Source organism: Garra rufa, chromosome 6 (genome assembly GCF_049309525.1).
Source record: "Garra rufa chromosome 6, GarRuf1.0, whole genome shotgun sequence".
Taxonomy (NCBI): domain Eukaryota; kingdom Metazoa; phylum Chordata; class Actinopteri; order Cypriniformes; family Cyprinidae; genus Garra; species Garra rufa.
In genome coordinates, this window is record NC_133366.1 from 11143357 (window position 1) to 11163505 (window position 20149).

At 37.8% G+C, this 20149-nt stretch overlaps 1 protein-coding gene across 4 annotated transcripts in view; it reads left to right on the forward strand.

Annotated features, from left to right (window-relative positions):
• The first annotated feature begins 2131 nt into the window (after nt 1-2131).
• Nucleotides 2132-20149, forward strand: part of lef1 (lymphoid enhancer-binding factor 1) — a 51491-nt gene continuing 33473 nt past the window's right edge. For 2 of the 4 annotated variants that reach the window (XM_073842191.1, XM_073842190.1), the window contains exons 1-3: nt 2133-2717; nt 4272-4338; nt 5392-5519. In XM_073842191.1, coding sequence (XP_073698292.1) covers nt 2511-2717; nt 4272-4338; nt 5392-5519 — 402 coding nt within the window. In that variant the 5' untranslated portion in view covers nt 2133-2510. Of the gene's footprint in view, nt 2718-4271; nt 4339-5391; nt 5520-20149 lie in introns of all 4 variants that reach the window. The other 2 variants (XM_073842189.1, XM_073842192.1) reach the window with 2 other exon arrangements.

Consider the following 20149-nt stretch of genomic DNA (forward strand, 5'->3'; position numbering starts at 1 on the left):
CTGACCTGCTATGCATGCATTTCATTTTAAACCTGAAAGGTTCGATTGTTATCCCAGGAGCCAGTCTGAGTGAGTGAATGTGCGAGTGTGTGTGTGTTTAAGGCTCAGTTTTCCGCTACACTCTGGAATGCGGCCAGTCCCGTCTCCCTCTCCCTCTCTCTCTCTCTCTCTCTCTCCCTCTCTTTTGAATCCACATTCGGGTTCCAAATCCAAAGCCTTTGATCTTTCTCGCTGTGTCTCCTTTACCCGGAAGAGAACCGTCGCTTTCCCTCTCAGCTGGGATGAAGGCGCGCGTGGAAATGTTGGCCCGTCTCCATCCTCACGCCATATATGGTCATACAAAGGCAGGGGATGAAAGAGGCCGCCGCCGCCAGATCAAAGGCAGCCACGGCTCCGCCCACTGACCCCACCTCCGCCTGCTTTATAAAGATCTGCCTCCTACTCCAAACTTATTCTCACGCAAGCCGCAGAAACACTTCCCAATGTTTTTCTTCCCCCTTCTTGTTTTCTGATACACTGAGGGAGGGCTCCTTGAATTTAGCTGGTTTTGTACATTTAAATCTTGCCAGCAGATTTTGGAGCTGTTTGTATTTATCGTAACAATTTCATAAAAGCTGTCTAAAATAGTGAAATTAAAACTTGCGTTTTCAATTTAATCCTACTGATAATATATATGGATTTTGAAGTACTCAACTTATTATTTTGTCTTTTTTTATTATTAAAATGACATTTTCAAAAACACAATACTCGCCGAATTTTAGGACATGGTGTACTATATGTTGTGATATGCGCTATATATATATATATATATATATATATATATATATATATATATATATATATATATACATATGTGCAAAGGTTACTCGTATGGAATATGGAATAGAAATAATTCGTACCGTATAAAATGTACGAGTGACCTCAAAGATCAAATGGAATTACATAAGCTATACAAAAATATGGTATATCAAACACTGGGTGATTAAACAGTGTATGTTTTATAAATAAGTTTAATTATGTTAAACATTTAAATTTAGATTACCTGAAAGAAAGCATTCAGGTCAACATCAAGTATTCCTTAAATCGAGCAATATGCATGAAAAGATGGACTAATAAGATGACTCAGATGAAAACAACTTCCTAGATCTTTTCAAACGGAATCTCGTCTTCCATTATACAGCTGCATTAAATACGATTCATGCATTTACATTTTGCATCTTTGATGTCAGCCTTTGCAACGTAATGCAGATCAATGATTAAGCTCGTAGTAGGGTTTTTTCTGTGCACATTGGCATTTTAATATTAGCATTTTTTTTGTTATTTTTTTCTACTATAGTAATTTATTATCTGATATAATTTATTACTGAAACAAGCACAAATGGTTTGTTGACACTATTTATTACTGGTATCACTAATAGATTACATTTACATATTTACATTTTGTTTTGTTTTTCAAGTGGTAAACAAATGTACTTGTTCAAAGAATATATTATATTAGGCCTATATTATATTATATTATAATTGTGCAATTCACCATAATCCCCACCTTTAATTGAAATCAACTGAATTCAAAGATGGTAAAACGCTGAAACAAAAATACAAATACACAAACCATCTAAAAATCATAAGATGTCTATACAATTTCGTGCAATATTATAGATTCAAATCTGGTCAGTCGTGATATGACTCATTTTTAAAACATTCTGAAAAGCTTGATTGGAAATGTAATGTCAAATTAAACAAAAAAAAAATGCTTTTTCAAATGAATATATTTCCAAATCACTTCAAATGTGTCCTGTAAATCCTATATTTTACACTCATAATGTATGATAGTGATTTCACTCCTGAAGCTCATTTCTAATTAGTGAACACCGACGGTGTTACGACACTGTTTTCGTTTCAAACAGCCTCGAAATGAATCGGAGAACATTACCGATGTCTCCTACCTCCACATTTCGCGCTCAGTCCATTTGTTGGAAGAAATGTATAAAATCCCCCTTTACTTTCCTCAGGAGTGTCAGTCAATGCATGTGTGTGTGTGAGGTGTCAATCAAAGCGGCGGCTTCCCTTTCATCTCTATAGTCAGTCAGAGATCAGGGGGAGGAGTACAGCACTACACTCTCTCCAGCCCAACATTACTCTCAGTCTCTGCTGAGCTCATTTCTGAAGAGGGACACCTTTTTTACCCAAGAAACCAAACGGGAATGACACACAGCATCTGAACTCCACTCCAGCACTTTTTTTTCCTTTTGAGTATTTTTTAAACAGTCCAAACTGTCCTGCATTCAACTTTAACTTCTAGCTTCGGCTTTTACAAACACCACAGGAGTCGTACTTTAACTTTTTTAAATACTCAGCGTCGCTATATTGCGTTTCCCCTTTGGATTCTTGAGTGTTACACCGGTCGTGCGCTCTTGTTGCCGTAGCTGAAAGTATACGGGGGTTTTCTGCCGCACGCGTTCGCTTCCCGGGCGTTTGTAGGGTGAGGAGGACTTTCAATCACCCGAGAAATGCCGCAGTTGTCAGGTGGAGGAGGCGGCGGGGATCCGGAGCTCTGCGCCACCGATGAAATGATCCCGTTCAAAGACGAGGGAGACCCGCATAAGGAGCAGATCTTCGCGGAGATCAGCCACTCCGAGGAGGAGGGAGACTTAGCGGAGATCAAGTCATCTTTGGTCAACGAGACAGAAATCAGTCCCAACAGTAACAGTCTCGACGTGAGTACGCCTCAAACACACGTGAAGATCCTGTGCAATCTCCTTCAAACTTGTTGGGAAGTTGGGATTTGTTTTCAGATTGAAGAGTCGTGTTGATATTTTAACCTCTGTTCTGTTCTGTGAGAGTATGTCTGTGTGTGTGGTTTAAATGGCAGAGCTACACGTGTTAAAAGTCAACAAACTCATTTTGACCCTCGGAAAGAGCCTCGATGATCAGCATTTGCTTCAATCACCACAGAAATTATAGCTTTTTGTATTTTTATTTGTTTAGGATTTTCAGTTATTCAATTTTTTAAATCCCACAGTCGTTATTTAATTGTCAAAGACAGCAGTGTTGATCACTGTATTTTTTTTTTCTAATCACAAACAAACGCCTTTAAATAGATTTTTAGTTTAAAGGTTATGTTTATTTATTTATTTGACAATTCATGTTAAACAGTTATTCAAAATAGTGTAAATATAATATTACTAACAGCAACGTTACATTTTGTTTTGTTGTTGTTATTATTATCATTTATGAGTTATTAATTGTTTAGCAAATCTCTTTTAACATGCACATATTTATGAAACAGCTTATTATGCTTCTGATTGGTTTGTGATATTCTCGTACAATTTGCCACGAAACTGCAACATGCTTTCTTAGTAATTTATTGATATTCATTTTTAATATGCATTAAGTCAGCACACCCCGTTTATGTTGGCAACAATGTAATTTGCCTGTTCTTATATACACTCTTCATTTTTGGTTCTCCAAAGAACCTTTCAGTGAACAGTTTTTAAAGTAAAGAACATTTTAAAAATCGAAAGAACCTTTTCTGCATTTGAAAGGTTCCATGGATGTTCAAGGTTCTTTTTGGAGCCTTCAACGCCAATAAAGAACCTTTATTTTTAAGAGTGTAGGCTAAATTACATTTCAATTTCACACAAAGGAAAAAGTCAATTATTTCACTAAAACAAAATGGAAGTCTAAATACATCTAAATTTCAGATTATATTTTGTATTTTTCTGATCAAGTGTTTTCCCCCCCTCTATTTCTACCTGGTTGTGTGCATCAAGTGAATTGAACTAAAGAATAATAAGATGCTTTGCTTTATTAATGAAATATATTTCCTCCTGGCATCAACAGCATGCAGGGTTACAGCTTGACATGAGAAAGAACAAACTGATGGGCTGAATGTTAATTGGGAAAGCAGTGCAGATCCCTCACTCTGCTGGAAGGCACCCAGAGGGAGCTGAACTCCAAATGGAGTTTATTTCCCGGCACTTCTGATTCATAATGCGGAGGGAACAAGAATAGTAGCGATGCTTTTCTTTTTCCCTTCCTCAAGATACCGCATTTGTGGTCGGACATCCGCAGCAGAGAGAAAATGACTGAGTTAATCAATGTGTTAAAAAAATGCAAGTTATCTTTGCCTCATGGATGCCTTTGTCAGCTTTGGTTTTTAGGATCAAACTAATTTTTCTCTAAAAAGCATGAATGCTTTACGAAATAACGTTGCATTTTAGAAAAAAATAATAAAATTGTTAATATTTCTCTCCTACGTTTTTGAACAGGCAGCTAGACAGTCCCAAATAACACCAGACTCTTATCATGAGAAGCACAGGGACCATCTGGATGATGGTAAGTCATATGTTTTGAGGAAAAAATGTTTAATATTATTCATCTTTTTTTTTTTTTTTTTTTTTTGGTTCACTAATGTTTAAGCCATTTATTTATACATATTCTCTTTTTAAAATTGCATCACAGTTTTAATGCACTATTTTATTTTCATTTGACTGGGAATTTCTCAACCCACAGTCTGTTTGGTGTCGACACGTAATGACACGTGCCAGGGAAGTGCCCCATCTTCCTCTGACACGCTGTCCTCCAAACACACCGTCTGAGACGCTATTGTCAAGAGCAGCATGTTGCTGTGATGGCCCGGAGTTCATTTGATCTCTGTTTGCACCCGGGTCTTTTTTTTTTACACTGGGCAGGGCGCTGGGGTCACAGTGAAGTGACTTGATTGTCTTTTCCCCTTTGTTCTCTGCTCGCTGTGAATAAGGATGCAAATTTTCAGCGAAACACTTCACTGGCCTCAAAACGGCTCCCTCGTTTTAGATACCGTTAGGAACTGCTTGGTTTCCTGTTTGGCTTGCATTTCTTGCATTTTTAAAACTGTGACATTTGGTTAGAATTTATTTAAGTGGCGCTGAAAGTCTCAAGACTCTTTTTAGTCATAAGTAGCACGGGTATAAAGTATTTGTAGCAATATCCAACAATACACTGCATGGGTCAAAATCACAGATTTCTCTTTAATGCCAAAAATCATTAGGATATTAAGTAAAGATCACGTTGCATGAATATACTTTGTAAATTTCCTACTGTAAATGTATTAAAACTTAATTTTTGATTAGTGATATGCACAGCCAAGAACTTCATTTGGACAATTTTAAAAGCGATTTTCTTAGTGTTTTGATTTAACACCCTCAGATTCCAGATTTTCAAATATCCTATCCTAACAATCCATACATCAATAAAAAGCTTGTTTATTCAGCTTTCAGATGATGTATAATTCTCAATTTCAATAAAATTGTCCCTTATGACTGGTTTTGTGGTCTTGGTCTAACAATTTATTTCTGCATTCATTCATTCATTGATTCATTCATGCTTCTTTATTTTATTTTCCAACAGGCAAGCACCAAGACATGTACAGCAAATCCCACCCGTACCCCAGTTACCCAGGATACATCATGATGACCAATATGAACAATGAGCCCTACATGAACAACGGCTCTCTCTCGCCTCCCATTCCCAGAACGGTGAGTGCTTTCTCGTTCCCGAGCCCTCGCTGTGACATTTCTCACAACTTTATTTCAATTTTTTCCCGTCGTAACGTGCAGCTCGGGTTATGATGTTAGTTTCTGATTGGCAGCGTGTCTGTGTCTAATGCTGTGACCCATATTTGCTCGCACTGTCTATACTTTTCAGCGTGGCTGATTAAAAAATAGTATTTTGGACACTTATGCATTTACGTATAGACGTTCACCATCTAGATTATTCTGTAAAACAACCGCTGATGAAACGAAGGGGGGTTTAAAAAAAAAAGAAAAAAGATGGTGGATACGCTAGCAGCTGTCCACCCTAATCCTGTTTGGTAGTTTTTGTGTGGTTAAGACTCCCTGTTTGGCAGTTGACTGGTGCCTGGAAGAGACGGCCGCTGCAGGCAGTCTGTGAGCCCGACGAGAGACAGGGCTTTCTCCGCTGAGCTCATCTCATCCATTGTTTGCACAGCTCTGAATTCAGCTCCTTTATCAGTCTGCGGCCGTGCGATTATGGTTCGGTGTCGCCGCTGTGGTGGCGGACACCAAACAGAAGATGATGCTGCAGTTGACCTGGAGTTGATCTAAGCGTTTGGGAAAAATCATCTGACTTTAACGTTTTTATTCTTTAGTTACTTTTAAGCAGTTTTACTTTGCATATGCATTGTAACACAAGATGTGGTTGGTTAGCAATTGAATCAGCAATGTGCGTCTGTGTGGTTTAAAAGCCTTTGCTTGGGAGGTGCAGAAAAATTGCAGAATTTATCCAAATTTCGCCCGTGTGCAATAAAATCCCAATCATGCCAGATTCGTTTCCTCAACCTCCTCCGTCTGTTGTCTCTCTCTCCTTTGCGGTGGCTCAAATATTCGGACACAGTATCTCCAAGGTCTGGGATCGGTTTTCAGCGAGATCAAAGGCATCTTCCCCCCCCCCACCCTTCATTCCCCTGAAGTTTGGATTGATTTCCATTGGCCATGACATTCCAGTGCCTGAACTCCCACCCAGTCATGAAGCAGACAATTTTGTGGTGGTCAGCAGTTTTATTTGAGGTGGGCGTGTTGTTACCTGGTTTAATGCCAACCCGTATGAGTACAATGTTTTCCAGCCCCCCCCAAGGGTGTTGGATATTGGCATCATGGTGCTTAGTGATCCATGAAAGCTTTACATGTTGCTCTAATCTGATGGACGACATCTGGAAATGGCATCCAGGGCTCCTTTGAGATGACTAACTTGGGGTCAGCAGATAATGTTTCCAGGTAAACACTGGGGCTCCATTGTCTCTGGTGCCTGTAGCTTTGAAGTCGTAATATTTTAACATTCGTACTGAAATGGCGAATTGGGAATTAAGACAACCTAGGCATTTCCTCCTTTTGAAATGATTTCCCTCGCTCACGCCGGGACGTTTCATGTAGTTCCGCTTATCTCGGCCCCCTTTAATCAGTTGGAGAAAAGAATGGGGTGATGGGGTCGTGGATTTCATTGAATTGTATAATCTGTTTCCCATCCCCTCTCTTTCATTTCTTCTTTCTAAATTGGATTATTTAAAGTTCAAGCACAAAGTTTCATCTTGTTCATCTTTGTTTGACCTGTGACTCATAAATTTGTTAGCGCTTTTGTCTAAATGGCCTCAAAATCTTTAGAATGTACTGATCTGAAGGCTTTTTCATATCAAACGTGTTACGAAATAAAAAACGAAAAGAGAAATGAGTGGTATACTCACACAAAGAGTAAACGCATATTTGATATAGTTGACCAAAAACAAATAAGTGGCTTTGTTTTGTTTCAATTTACTCCGGTATAGTGGTTTGCGTATTGCACTTTTTGGTTTTAGCATAGCTTTTGGTTGTTAAGTCGTTATCAGTGGATTTGACTTACTCGCAAATAGCACGTTTTTTTGTTTGTGGCAAGGAATATTCACCTTCGGTGTGCAAAATTCTCAGAGAAGCATTTGTGAATTTAGAAAAAAAAAAAAATAAATGTAACCCTGGACCACAAAACCAGTCTTAGGTATCATCTGTATTTTTGTAGCAATAACCAAAAATACATTGTATGGGTGAAAATTATTGTTTTTTTCTTTTATGCATGCCAAAAATAATTGGATTATTAGGAAAAGATTATGTTCATTAAGATATTTTGTGAATTTCCTACCATAAATATCTCAAAACGTAATTTTTTTTATTTGTAAAATGCATTGCCAAGAACTTGATTTGGACAACTTTAAAGGCGATTTTCCCAATATTTAGATTTTTTTTTTTGCACCCTCAAATTTTCAACCCTAACAAACCACACACCAATAGAAAGCTTATTTATTCTGCTTTCAGATGATGTATAAATCTAAGTTTCAAAGTGGTCCAGGGTCACATATATGGAAAATGTTTAAAGTGATTAAATGGATGCAAAGTAGGTTAATTTATTATTTAAACAGACACGTTATCGTAAAGGCTGTTTTGATGGTTGGTTTGCTCTCCATATGGACGGACCTCTACTGTAATACGTGTGCTGGAGCTGCTGGTGGAGCAGCTTCAGTCCTTGCCCCGTGTTCCTCCCCCGTCCTGATTGGCCTCTGGCAGTGGAGCTTGGGAAAAACCGACCCAAGATACACACTCACACTCGGCCTGCTTTGATGTGGGATGTAACGGATCTCTCGGCGTGGACATGCCGTGGAATCACAAACCCCCCCAAACCCTGGCTTTACCTAAAGAGATTTCACACAGCTGGATCTTCTACTCCCGGTCTGTCCCTTTCTGCACTAACTACATTTCCCAGCAGCCCTTGCTTGTGGTTTTTGTAACAGTATTTATGTAACCCATTTTTCTTGCACTTTTTGGCATTTCAATCATAATCTGCACTTCTAAACTCACCCATATGCCTCCCCGATATGCCTTCTCATGTACTTTAAACACGTATCATATTGTCGGCAAGCAAAGCACACCACCCCCACAAATGGGTGATAAGGGGCAAACAAGTAGTCGTATCATCTGCTGAGCAGGTCTGAACACCAGCGTGGCCTAGACCTCGCAGATTTCGGCAGCCCACGGGCCCTTTGATGTGCACTGGTACAGACCCAGGGTTTTGGTACAGAGGGCCATTGATACTGTGTTTACATCAGCTGCTTACCACAGCATATTGAATCCATGTGTCGGATGTACAAAGCTAAAAGGCTGGCAGTGTTATTAGGTGATTTTTGAACGTTTTTCCCTCCATGGGGCATTTCACCCCCCTGAAATATTACTGTCAAGCGACCCACTGAAATTTGTTAATTGAAATGTCTTTGTAGACTGCACAAACTCTGAAATTCTGGAGAGAATGCCCAAATTAAATTGCTTTTGTGTGTATTCAAGCAGTGCAGTTATGTTAATTTATCTTAGCTCTACTAGTCCCATGTGCCCACACACACACACACACACAAGTGATTTTTATGCATTTATTGACAATATTCGTAATATGCAATGTCAAGTTTTTTAGACAAACATATATATGACCATGGACCACAAAATCATAAGGGTAATTATTTTTTAAATTGAGATTTATACAACATTAATCTTTGTGCATGCATCAATATTTGGCCAAGATATAACTAATCTAAGGGTGCCAAAAAAATTCTAAATATTGAGAAAAACACCTTTAAAGTTGTCCAAATGAAGTTCTTAGCAATGCATATTACTAATCAAAAATTAAGTTTTGATATTTGTGACCCTGGACCACAAAACCATTCTTAAGTAGCGTGGGTATATTTGTAGCAATACAAAACTTTGTATGGGTCAAAATGATCTATTTTTCTATCAGAACATAGTTTTTGATTAGTAATATGCATTGCTAAGAACTTCATTTGGACAACTTTAAAAGGCGATTTTCTCAATATTTAGATTTTTTTTTTTTTTTGCACCCTCAGATTTCAGATTTTACAATTAGTTGCATCTCAGCCAAATATTGTCCTGTCCCAACGAACCATATCTATTAATGGAAAGCTTTATTCAGCTTTTAGATAATGTATAAATCTCAATTAAAAAAAATAGACCCTTATGACTGGTTTTGTGGTCCAAGGTCACATTTAGGGTTGGAAATGTACAAAATATCTAAATGGAACGTGATTTTTACTTAATATCTTAATGATTTTTGGCATAAAAGAAAAATCTAAAATTTTGACCCATACAATGTATTGTTGACTATTGCTCCAAATTAAGACTGGTTTTGTGGTCCAGGGTCACACATATCCTACAAATTGTTATTTTTAGACATGCATTGAACAGGCTCGAACAAGAAGCGTTATTTCTTGACCTTTTAATGCACAGCTATTATGCAAACCAGCGGTAGCACCTGTTGAGATGATCCTGAGGGCACATGCAAGTGAAGCACACCGTTGTGTTTTGTCTTTGCGCCACAGTTGTCATCACTTTTCCTGCATGTTATGTCTCCAGGCCCGGCTGTGACCTCCGTCACCCTCCAGCGGCCTCTTTAAACCCTGCTTTATTTTGACAATAGTGGCTGATGCTTTCATCCCAGTTTTGCACTTATTTATGTATGTTTTCTACTCCTTTTCATTTAGTGTTTGTTGCTTCATATTGCGTGTCATTTAGTCTCGGATGGCCCAAAATCCCCATGTTTTTCTCATCTTACAATTGTTTGTTTGAGAAGCGACATTAGATGCGTGTCACTTACCCTCTTCTATCAAATCACGCTAGTCGGATATCGCATAGTATCGGTGGTTTTTGCACTGTAGCGGCGTGTAGAAACACCAAGTCGATTGTCTCGTCAAACAATCGTCATCTCAAGAGAAATTCGTCAGTGACATTGATTGAAACCGCATTGCATGCATCTCTGAACTTCATTTGCACTGCTTTTCACTGATCAATAGAGGCTCTGTGTCACTAGGTTCATACTTTTCTGAAGCTCATTATTTTTTTGCTTTTTGCCAGGCTGTTTGTGTGTGTGTGTGCGCGCGCGGGGGTAAAAGAGCTTCACATGCTCCGTGGATCAGACGCCACTGAAATATTCATGCTCCCTGGTGTAGGAGTTTGGTAAAGGGTTTCTCTGAGTTACAGTACAAAAGATGGCTTGCCACTAGGCTTTATTAGCGAGGCTGTTTAATAGATGTATAGATGCAGACTTTTTCTCCCTCTCTTTGTGTTGCACATCAAACCTCAGATTTCTCAGACTTTCTCAAGTCAGTCAACTCATGTTTGCAGTGGACGGGACAGGACGGGAGGGGAGGGCCTTGCTATCAGCTCTTTTTGTGTGGTCTGAGCCATAAAAAACACCCTGTTCTTTGAATGTGAAAAGAGCCTGTCTTTAATTTTTGGGAAACTCATAAAAGTTTGTCGCTCCTTTCATATCTGCCGCAGAATTAAAAACAAATGCTTCCTTTTTTTTTTATCCGCCTTTGAACTGGCCAATTATGGAGTTGTGAAAATAAAAATCACCCTGTCAATCTTGCTCCCCTTCCTCCTTTTTTTTACTCCTTTCCAGCTTTTTCGTTTTAACTCCGCTCTCTTTGATTTCTCTCCTTCGCTCCCTTGTTTTTGTCTTTTTTTCTGTCTTCTCTTCTCACTCGCTTGTGTTGAAGGTGTGCGTGCATGTGCGTGTGTGTGTTGGGGGGATCAGTGATGTCAAAGTCAAAACCGAGAGCATTAAGAAAACTGGCGAAATGCAATCCAGCTGCAATCCGACATGACGCTGGAAAAAGGGGGCTGTGGAGCAGAGAGCTGCGGCGTATTCCCAGGGCGCACAACTGCTCGCGGCCTTGGCTTTGATCTCTTCAAAGCCTTCTGCCTCCTACTAGATGAAGAGTCTTGGCTTCGTTTCGTGAGCGCTGGAGAGAGAGAGAGAGAGAGAAAAGGGGAGGGTGAGCGAGGGATGGTGTGGGGAATTAGAGGGGGTTGTTGTGCATAGAAACGGATGAGGATGGTGGGGGGGGAAACGCCGAATGGAGATGGGGAAACGTAGAAAAAAGTGACAAAGATACACTGAAGGAGGGCGGCAGGAAGTTAAAGGTGTCCTTTTGCCCTATTCAGGCCAAAATCAATCAGATTGTGGGAGTAATTACATGTAATGCAGCACAGGTCTCAGGGGGTTTTGTTACCTGAGGGACTCTGACCTCAGAAACGGAGCCTGGGCTGAGAAGGGAGGGAAGGGAAGGGAGGGCTGGTGGAGGGAGGGAGAGGTGTTGAAAAGCAGGCTGCCCTGTTGCCGTCCAGCAGAGCAGAAAATGGGAGCACAATGCAGTGATTACCCTTGCAGATGTCCCCATATTTATGTCGGCGATGTTTTGGTGGCGTGGGCGGTGGGATTGTTACAGAGCTAACGAGGCCCAGCTATTGTAGCGGAGCGTGTGCCCGGTTCTGCCCCCTCTGCAACCCCAACACACCCGCCCCCAACCTCTAGGCTTTCCCACATTAGACTGAAACAGGGCAACTGTCCCGCCCCTGGAGGTGTCCAATTTGTGAAAAATACACTTGCTTAAGATCTTGCCTAAGCTCCACCCATAGGACACATTATCCTATGGGTGGAGCTTTTCAGTGACTGATTGAGCGGGGCGTCCCGTAGCCAGTGTGACTGCAATATATACGGAATATCATTTAATAAGGAAATTGGCATGCACAAAATTGCTCAAATTAATTTGTATACATTTTTAATGTTTATATTATGTGACCCCGGACCACAAAACAAGTCTTAAGTAGCACAAGTATATTTGTAGCAATAGTTAAAAATACATTGTATGGGTTACAAAAAATGCCAAAAATCATTAGGTAAAGATCATGTTCCATGAAGATGTTTTGTAAATTTTCTACCATAAATATAACAAAACTTAATATTTGAATATTAATGTGCATTTTTAAGAACTTCATTTAGACAACTTTAAAGGCGATTTTCTTAATTTTTTTTTTTTTTTTTGCATCCTCAGATTCCAGATTTTTAAATAATTGTATCTCAGCCAAATATCGCCATATCCTTAAAAGTCTACACTGAAAAATGTAGAAACAATTTGACTCACAAAACCAATCATTAGGGTCAATTTGTTAAGATTAAGAGGACAATGTTTGGTCGAGATCCATCTATTTGAAAATCTGGAATCTGAGTTTGCAAAAAAATCTAAATATTGAGAAAATCGCCTTTACAGTTGTCAAAATGAAGATCTTAGCAATGCATGTTACTAATAAAACAAATATTAATAAAACAAAACGTAATATTTTATTAGTAATGTGCATTTATAAGAACTTCATTTGGACTACTTTAAAAGCAATTTTCTTAATATTTTTTTTTTCTGCACCCTCAGATTCCAAATGTTTTAATAATTGTATCTATTTATTTCAGCTTTCAGGTAATGCATAAATCTTTGTTTAAAAAAAATTGACCCTTATGACTTGTTTTGTGGTCCAGGGTGAATCAATTTATATAATCATCAATAAAATTGAAATTAAAGTCAATAAAATATATAGAATGTTTTCTTTTGTTAGTTACATTATTATACAAAAACAAGCCATTCAAAAAAAAACAACATTATAAACATGCATGCTTAATAGGTATATATCTGCATCTGATTTTATCTGTCAGGTATTTTTTTGATCATAAAGTTTTGATCAAAAAGAAGAAAGTCATTTTAGAAGTACAGCAAGTTTTTAATAATTAATAATTTAATACCAAATAATACTACTTTAATACTGAAGTGACAGTACAGACATTTACAATTAGTTTTCTATTCATCAAAGAAGCCTGAAAAAATATAAGATTTATTATATAATAAAAATAATATGAAATATTTAAGCAACAAATCAACAAATTAGAATGATTTCTGAAGGTTCATGTGACAATGAAGACTGGAGTAATGATGCTGACATTCAGCTTTGCATCACAGGAATAAATTACGTTTCTAAATATACTCAAAATGAAAACGGTTATTTCAAATTGTAAAAAAATACACAATATTGCTTTTTTTTTTACTATATTGCGAGTCAAATAAATGCAGCCTTAAGCATACAAATATATACATGCTAAATATATCCTATATATTACTCCATTCATTTTGTTTGCCCCATGTTTATGTGCTTATGTTCATGCTAAGACCACGGTTTACACAAACGACATAAACCATTACCAGTGCCCCTCATGCCAGCCTATTGTTAATAAGGTTCATCAGACAAATTGACTGCTCTGCCCCTTTGATCTGATCTTTCATCTCTGGGTCTGGCCTTCTGCATTACTGCTCCTGATCTCCGCAGACCTGCATTGTGATGTTTGTTTTTCTCTATCGCTAATTGATTTGAACCCATGTGGAGTGTTCATTTATTAGCGAAGGGCCCTCCACCAACGTATAGAGCCTCTGATATGAGACTGCGCGTCCAAATACGCAGTCTTTTCTGTATTTTTAGGACATCTGCTATTATTTTGTTGTATGATATGCTCTCTCTTTTTCAAACTCGTTCTGGATGCGGATGTGAGACCTGAGACGAGTAGCACTTTGTTTACTTTCCTCGGTTGTTTGATGCTGGATGATGAAACCTATAAAAATACTCCGCAAGACTGCATTCGCTCATCTTTGCCTTTGTACCTTATACCAACTTCTCTCAACCGCCGGTTATTAACAGCATCTGTGTCTCCCAAAGGATGTTCATAGGTAATAATAAAATTCAATTTACAGCTTAGTTTGAGACTACACTGTGCTGACGCTGGTCATGAGAACGCTAAGAGTAAACACCTGGACACACATGACTTTCATTGTTTCGCATTATTTTAATAACTTTAAAAGCCTTATGGATAAATGCTTAACTATTTTATGTCTATTTGAAATCTATTTGAAAATCTGGAATCTGAGGGTGCAAAAAATCTGAATATTGAGAAAATTGCCTTAAAAGTTGTCCAAATTAAGTTCTTAGCAATGCATATTAATTATTAAAAATAATTTTTTGATATATTTAGGGTAGGAAATTTACAAAATATCTCCATGGAACATGATCGTTACTTAATATCCTAATCATTTTTTGGCATTAAAAGAAAACTCAATCGTTTTGACCCATACAATGTATTGTTGGCTCTTGCTACAAATATACCCGTGCTATTTAAGACTGGTTTTGTGGTCCAGAGTCACAATTTTCATTTAGAAATTGCTATTAAATTTCACAAAAACACATTAGATTAAATGTGACTTAAAGCATATATATATATATATATATATATATATATATATATATATGCTTTAAGTTGTAAATAAAACAGACTATTGTGATATGTTTTACATATATATATATATATATATATATATATATATATATATATATATATATATATATATATATATATATATATTGTACTGTACATGGAATTTGTAGTTATAAAACTATTTCTCAGACCATTTTAAATGATCCAATGAAGGAAAAAGTGATTTTAAAAACAGTGAAAATTGAACAGAACTGGTGACCAGTTAGAAAACCTAGGATAGACACTCTTTTTAGATAGAAGATACAGATAAAATCTTGAGAGATTTCTTAATTCCTATAAAAATTAAAAGAACAATTTTATCTCTACAGAATTTATTTGATAGATTGAATGACTCACTGTTATTCCAAGTTGTATAGGTGTGTTTAAACTAAACTTTTGACTGGTAGTTTATATCATTGACTGGCTGTGTGTGGAAGCAATCGATGCATTGGAGATGGGTTGAAATATCTTGAGAGGAAATGTTTAAAGCTATATTTCAAATGATCTAGCTTGTAAGAGGTTTATAAGCACAAATGCATTCAAATATCACATTTACAGTCCTTTTGAGAATAGACCTTTGGGCTACACGCCATTTTAACAACTGTTTTAAGATGTTTAGTCAGTAAAATATTGAAAAGGAATTTTCCACAGTGGACAAAAAGGCATTTTTTTAATAGTGTAGTAGCACATTAATGACTCCACAAATCTAAATAGTCAAACCAAAATGTATTCAGACACCTTCAACATTTCTCACATTATCAGTTTATTTGCTATAGTTTAGAAAATAGTAATACAATATGACAAGAACTCAGAGTTACACTATGATATCTTGATAATATCAGATAACTTTGAAAGGTAACGGATTACAATCAACCAAAAATTCAGACAACTGTAATATTTGCACAACTGTCAATACTTTGCGGACCAATTACAAAGCAATGCTTGATTTTGTTCAGTCTGTGATGTAAAAAGGTCATATTAGCAATTAGAGAAAAAACACTTAAGCAAAACATGGACAGGTCAAAGTGTCTAAATTTTTGATCCCAAATTTTTATCAATTTTACAGGTATTTTTAGGTATAATATGTCACAGTTTACTTATTTTGCTATCCTCACGTACATAAATGAACTATAGTGTCTTGCACCCACTAGTGAAAATAATATTTGCTGTCTGAATAATTTTTGGTTTGACTGTATATTCTGATTGGGTGTGATTTGTGTGGTACATTGTGTTTCAGGACTTTGTAGTTTTTGGAAAGCTTCATCCAGGAAGCATCTGTCTCGTACGTTAATGGCATAATTTATATTCCAGCAGAATACTCTAGATGGGTTTGCACTGAGATTTATACCTGGTCTTTGATTAATATTTAGGTATCTAAGATGGGCATACATCCATGGAAAATAGTTTTCGGGCTGCTTATGCATTATAAATTTAGTTTGCAATTATTGGAGCTATTTTGAAGATTAACCTAACTGCGTTAAAATGACTAACCGATGGTTTCTCCGCTCTCCGCTATGTATCTACACACCCATGACGTGATGTTACCGCAAACTCATTCTGAGATTGAACATTAATTCATAAGCTTCTTGGAAATGTGATTGTTGCAGCACATGACGCCTTTATTTACACTTGTGCTTTTCCATCTGTCATTTAATGGACAATGCGCCCAATCCCAACCCTTCGTTCAGCAGACACATGCAGGGTTAGGCTAATTTTCTCAATCTTTCTCAAACAAAAGCCAGTTTTCTTTTGGTCGGACCAGAACTTGGACCTGTTCCCTCTCCTATCCCATTATCTCCGAGTTAAATCGCAGAGAGTCAGGAAAACAAAGACCTTGTGCACGTTCGCATACTCCTCCGCCGCGTCTCGCCTTGTTTGCACACAGCCCGTGTTTTGTTTGCTTTAGTCGGGACAATAGTCACCAAAGTACTCCTTCAAAAGTATCGAACGGGGGGGAGGTGCGTGTGAGCCGACTTTCAAGAGCTCGTTGAAGTGCTCCCTAGTCATGCGTGGGTTGGGAGAAGTCATTTGTTCTCTGAGGATTATTGTGCGAGTGTGTGCGCTCTCTCAGACTGAGGGTTTTCACTGGCTGATGCTAAATTGAAAAGCAGTTGTGTTGAGGTTAACTAGCTAATTCCCTAACAATGTGGGGAGGCCACATTTATATGAGAGGTTTGTGCGTAATGCGGTATTGTCCTACCTACAAGCAAAACAGTGCGACAAAGGCTTTACGTGATGAAAGAGTGAAGATGTAGGGTTGTTACAATTGATCCCTCAGCCTTATTGAGATGTATTCAGTCTTGAATCTGTCAGAACAGGTTTGGATTTCTTGCGTCCTTTGAGGAATATGTTTACTTTAAAGTATCTCTGCAAACTGCACAAATAACCACCACAGAGACCATTTTTGTGTTTTTTGTTTGGTTATTTTTCAAGTAAAATATGAAAAAAGTGATCTCTGGAAATGATGGTTATTGTTTGGAAACTGCCTTTAGTGAGTCCCCAAATCATACGTTTTTTATGTCGGACAGGTGTGCAAGTGATTAGATGTACTGGTAATTTTCAGTTAAACAAATATCTTATAAACTTACAATGAAGCAGGGGCCTGAGTTATATTTAGTGACCAGAGCATCGTAGAGACTTTATATCACATTGCACTTTTTAAAGGTTAAGTATTTAATTTCTACAGACTCAATGCTAATGGAACCAAAGATGATAAAATGTTTCCAAACATACGGAAGACCACAGTTATGTTGAGAAAGAGCTTTATTGATTGATTTCACAAGTTCATGTTTTTCATTATTATTTCTGCGGTTTCACAGTACTGCATTTATGCATTTGGCAGGCATTTTTAGCATTTGCATTTTGTCTGTGTCGAGTAGTCAACAAAATAACAGAAGTGGCCTTTCCATGGATGAGAATCCATGAAATGCATTATTAGACCGTTTTCTAAGACTGCATGATATATTAAACCAATTTTTAAACATTATAATAGAGCAGAATGGCATTGTGAATTCACAAAATGCTATGATTAAATAAAATAAATATATGCAATGCAGCTTTAATTTGCGCTTTAATTATTTACATGCATGTAGGTTACCCATGTGCTTCTCAGAGCGACTGGGTTCACAGTAAATGCTGCTCCACACAAACTGCGTCTGAAACTCCATCTCTCCATCTCTTAGCGAGTTTATCTGGGAACGCAGCTTGTGCCATTTCATCAGATTTGTAAGGTAAATCATTTATAAACCTATGCAAACAGAATACATTAGTATCTTTTTCTTTTTAACCCGCGCTCGTTTTAAAGTTTACACATTTTGATGTCTACATATTGAAGAAATTACAGTGGCCTTAGCATTTCTGTCATAAAGTCATGGCCAAATGTTAAAGATTAAGTGGACATTTGGATTAAATGTTATTTAGTCAAGCTATTTCGGCGGCACTAAAACAAAAATGTAAGCAAATGCGACTTAACTGAAGAATCTCACATATTTTGCTGATTATTGCTGCTGAAAAAGGCAATTGTTGTCATTTTTTGCCGTGTACTAATCGGCTGAACCGGGAAAAACATTTGGAGTAACCATACTATAGACTGCCAAAAGTTCAAAAAACAAAACAAGGAACAAAAGGCATTTGTGGTTGGCCAAACTGAACCAGGATTTCCAGAGCAAAAAATCTTGACAACATTCATGTTTGTTCCTATCATTTCCAGTCAGGTAGGTGAAATATTAGGCTAATATCTTAATACTGCTTGTACGTATCTTTAGCACCTAATCATTTTTTCTGTTTGTCAAAATATTGTGCCCTTTCCTGCTTTCATTCTCTATATAATTTAGAAGCTTCCACACATTTTTTTCCATTTTTTAGACGGCATAAATGAGTAGAACAACATATTCAGTAGTACATTAACCATGCGATCAATGCTGTTGTTTACATTTGAGTATCTCCAGTATGGCCATGCAATCGGATAACTGACCAAATCCATTATTTATTTTTAACAGTTTTGTTCAATAAAACCATATGATTACTTGATTTTGATACTTTATTTGAACTATTTGCCTATGTGTATTTTACACCATTATAAAGGCTATTGCTCGCTACGGGTCTACAAAAAAAAAATAATAATTATCCAATTACTCAATTAATCGTCAGAATAATCGACTGATTACTCGATTACCAAAATAATTGTTGGTGACAGCCCTAGATTATTGTAGCACATTTAAAAAAAAAAAATTCTGCATAAGCATTTCCTGTTTGATTCAGTGTTACCTGTAATTATTTGTGAAATTATCAGTTTCAGAGTAAAAAATTGTTTCTGCACAATCTTTTTTTTTTCAGTGTGTGTGAATGCTACAAGCTGCACACTTTTGAACATAACAATATGCTTGTGACATAGAAGTGTGTTTATACACTTTCCTTTCATTGATTTCCGTTAATATGCATGCAAATGCTGGAGCCAGGAAACACAAGCTCATGTGAAGAAGTTTTGCATTTTGTTGCTTTCCAAACTTTAATTTTAGCGAACCGTAAGTTACGAATTTGTATGACGTGAAGATGTGCCACCAATCAAAGATTGATACGTCTTGCTGAATCAAAAGCCTTAGAGCGATATTGCATGAGAGTGGATGAGGTTGTATGTTTTTGCATATGCTTTTAAAGAAGATGCCGCAGAGCATGATGTCATGTGAAAAAATCTAGCGTGCCCAAAGTCGTGCATTCGCCCTTTAACGGAGACCTCTGTGCGTGCAACTATTGGATGTTTATGACGTGTGCAGAGCGGAAAGCCACATCTTCTGCTATGTTAATTTGCTTTCAATCGGTGGAGACTTGTGTCTCTTTCCCACCCTCCCCCTGCTCGGCTTCCTCTTTTCTTCTCATCTCAATCCCTAACTCTGGCCCGTAAAGCTCAGGCTTTGTTGCTGCGAGTGTGAAACTAGGTCACTACCCGGCATCTGAAGTAGCTCCATTCACCACAGCCCAGCGCCTGTGATGTTGCAGGTACGGTTTACGAGCTCACACACGTGTACACGCTCACACGGTAACAAACACACGTGCGGCGGCGTATCGCCGCTTCACTCAAACATTAACCTGAGCCTCCCGCCCTGCAGCGAGGGAGAGAGAGGGAGCGGATTGTTCCACCCCTCCGTCACAAGCTCCCCCGCGGGTCTCATTCTCCCCTCGCCGCAAGTTCCTCCCAAATCCAGAGTGGCAGCCATTTACGTGCCGTATACCTGTGTGAATGTCCCGGCAAAACACCGTCTGCACATGCCAGGCAAATCCTACCTCTTCAAATGCCTGCTTAGAAATGACTCTAGAACTTGACACATCTCTCTCTCTCTTCTCTTACTGCTCCCTTTTTTAGTTTTGTAGTAGAAGAAACTTCTTTTTTTATTATTTATTTTACATTTTACCCCTCACTCATGCAAAACTGCCATGATTT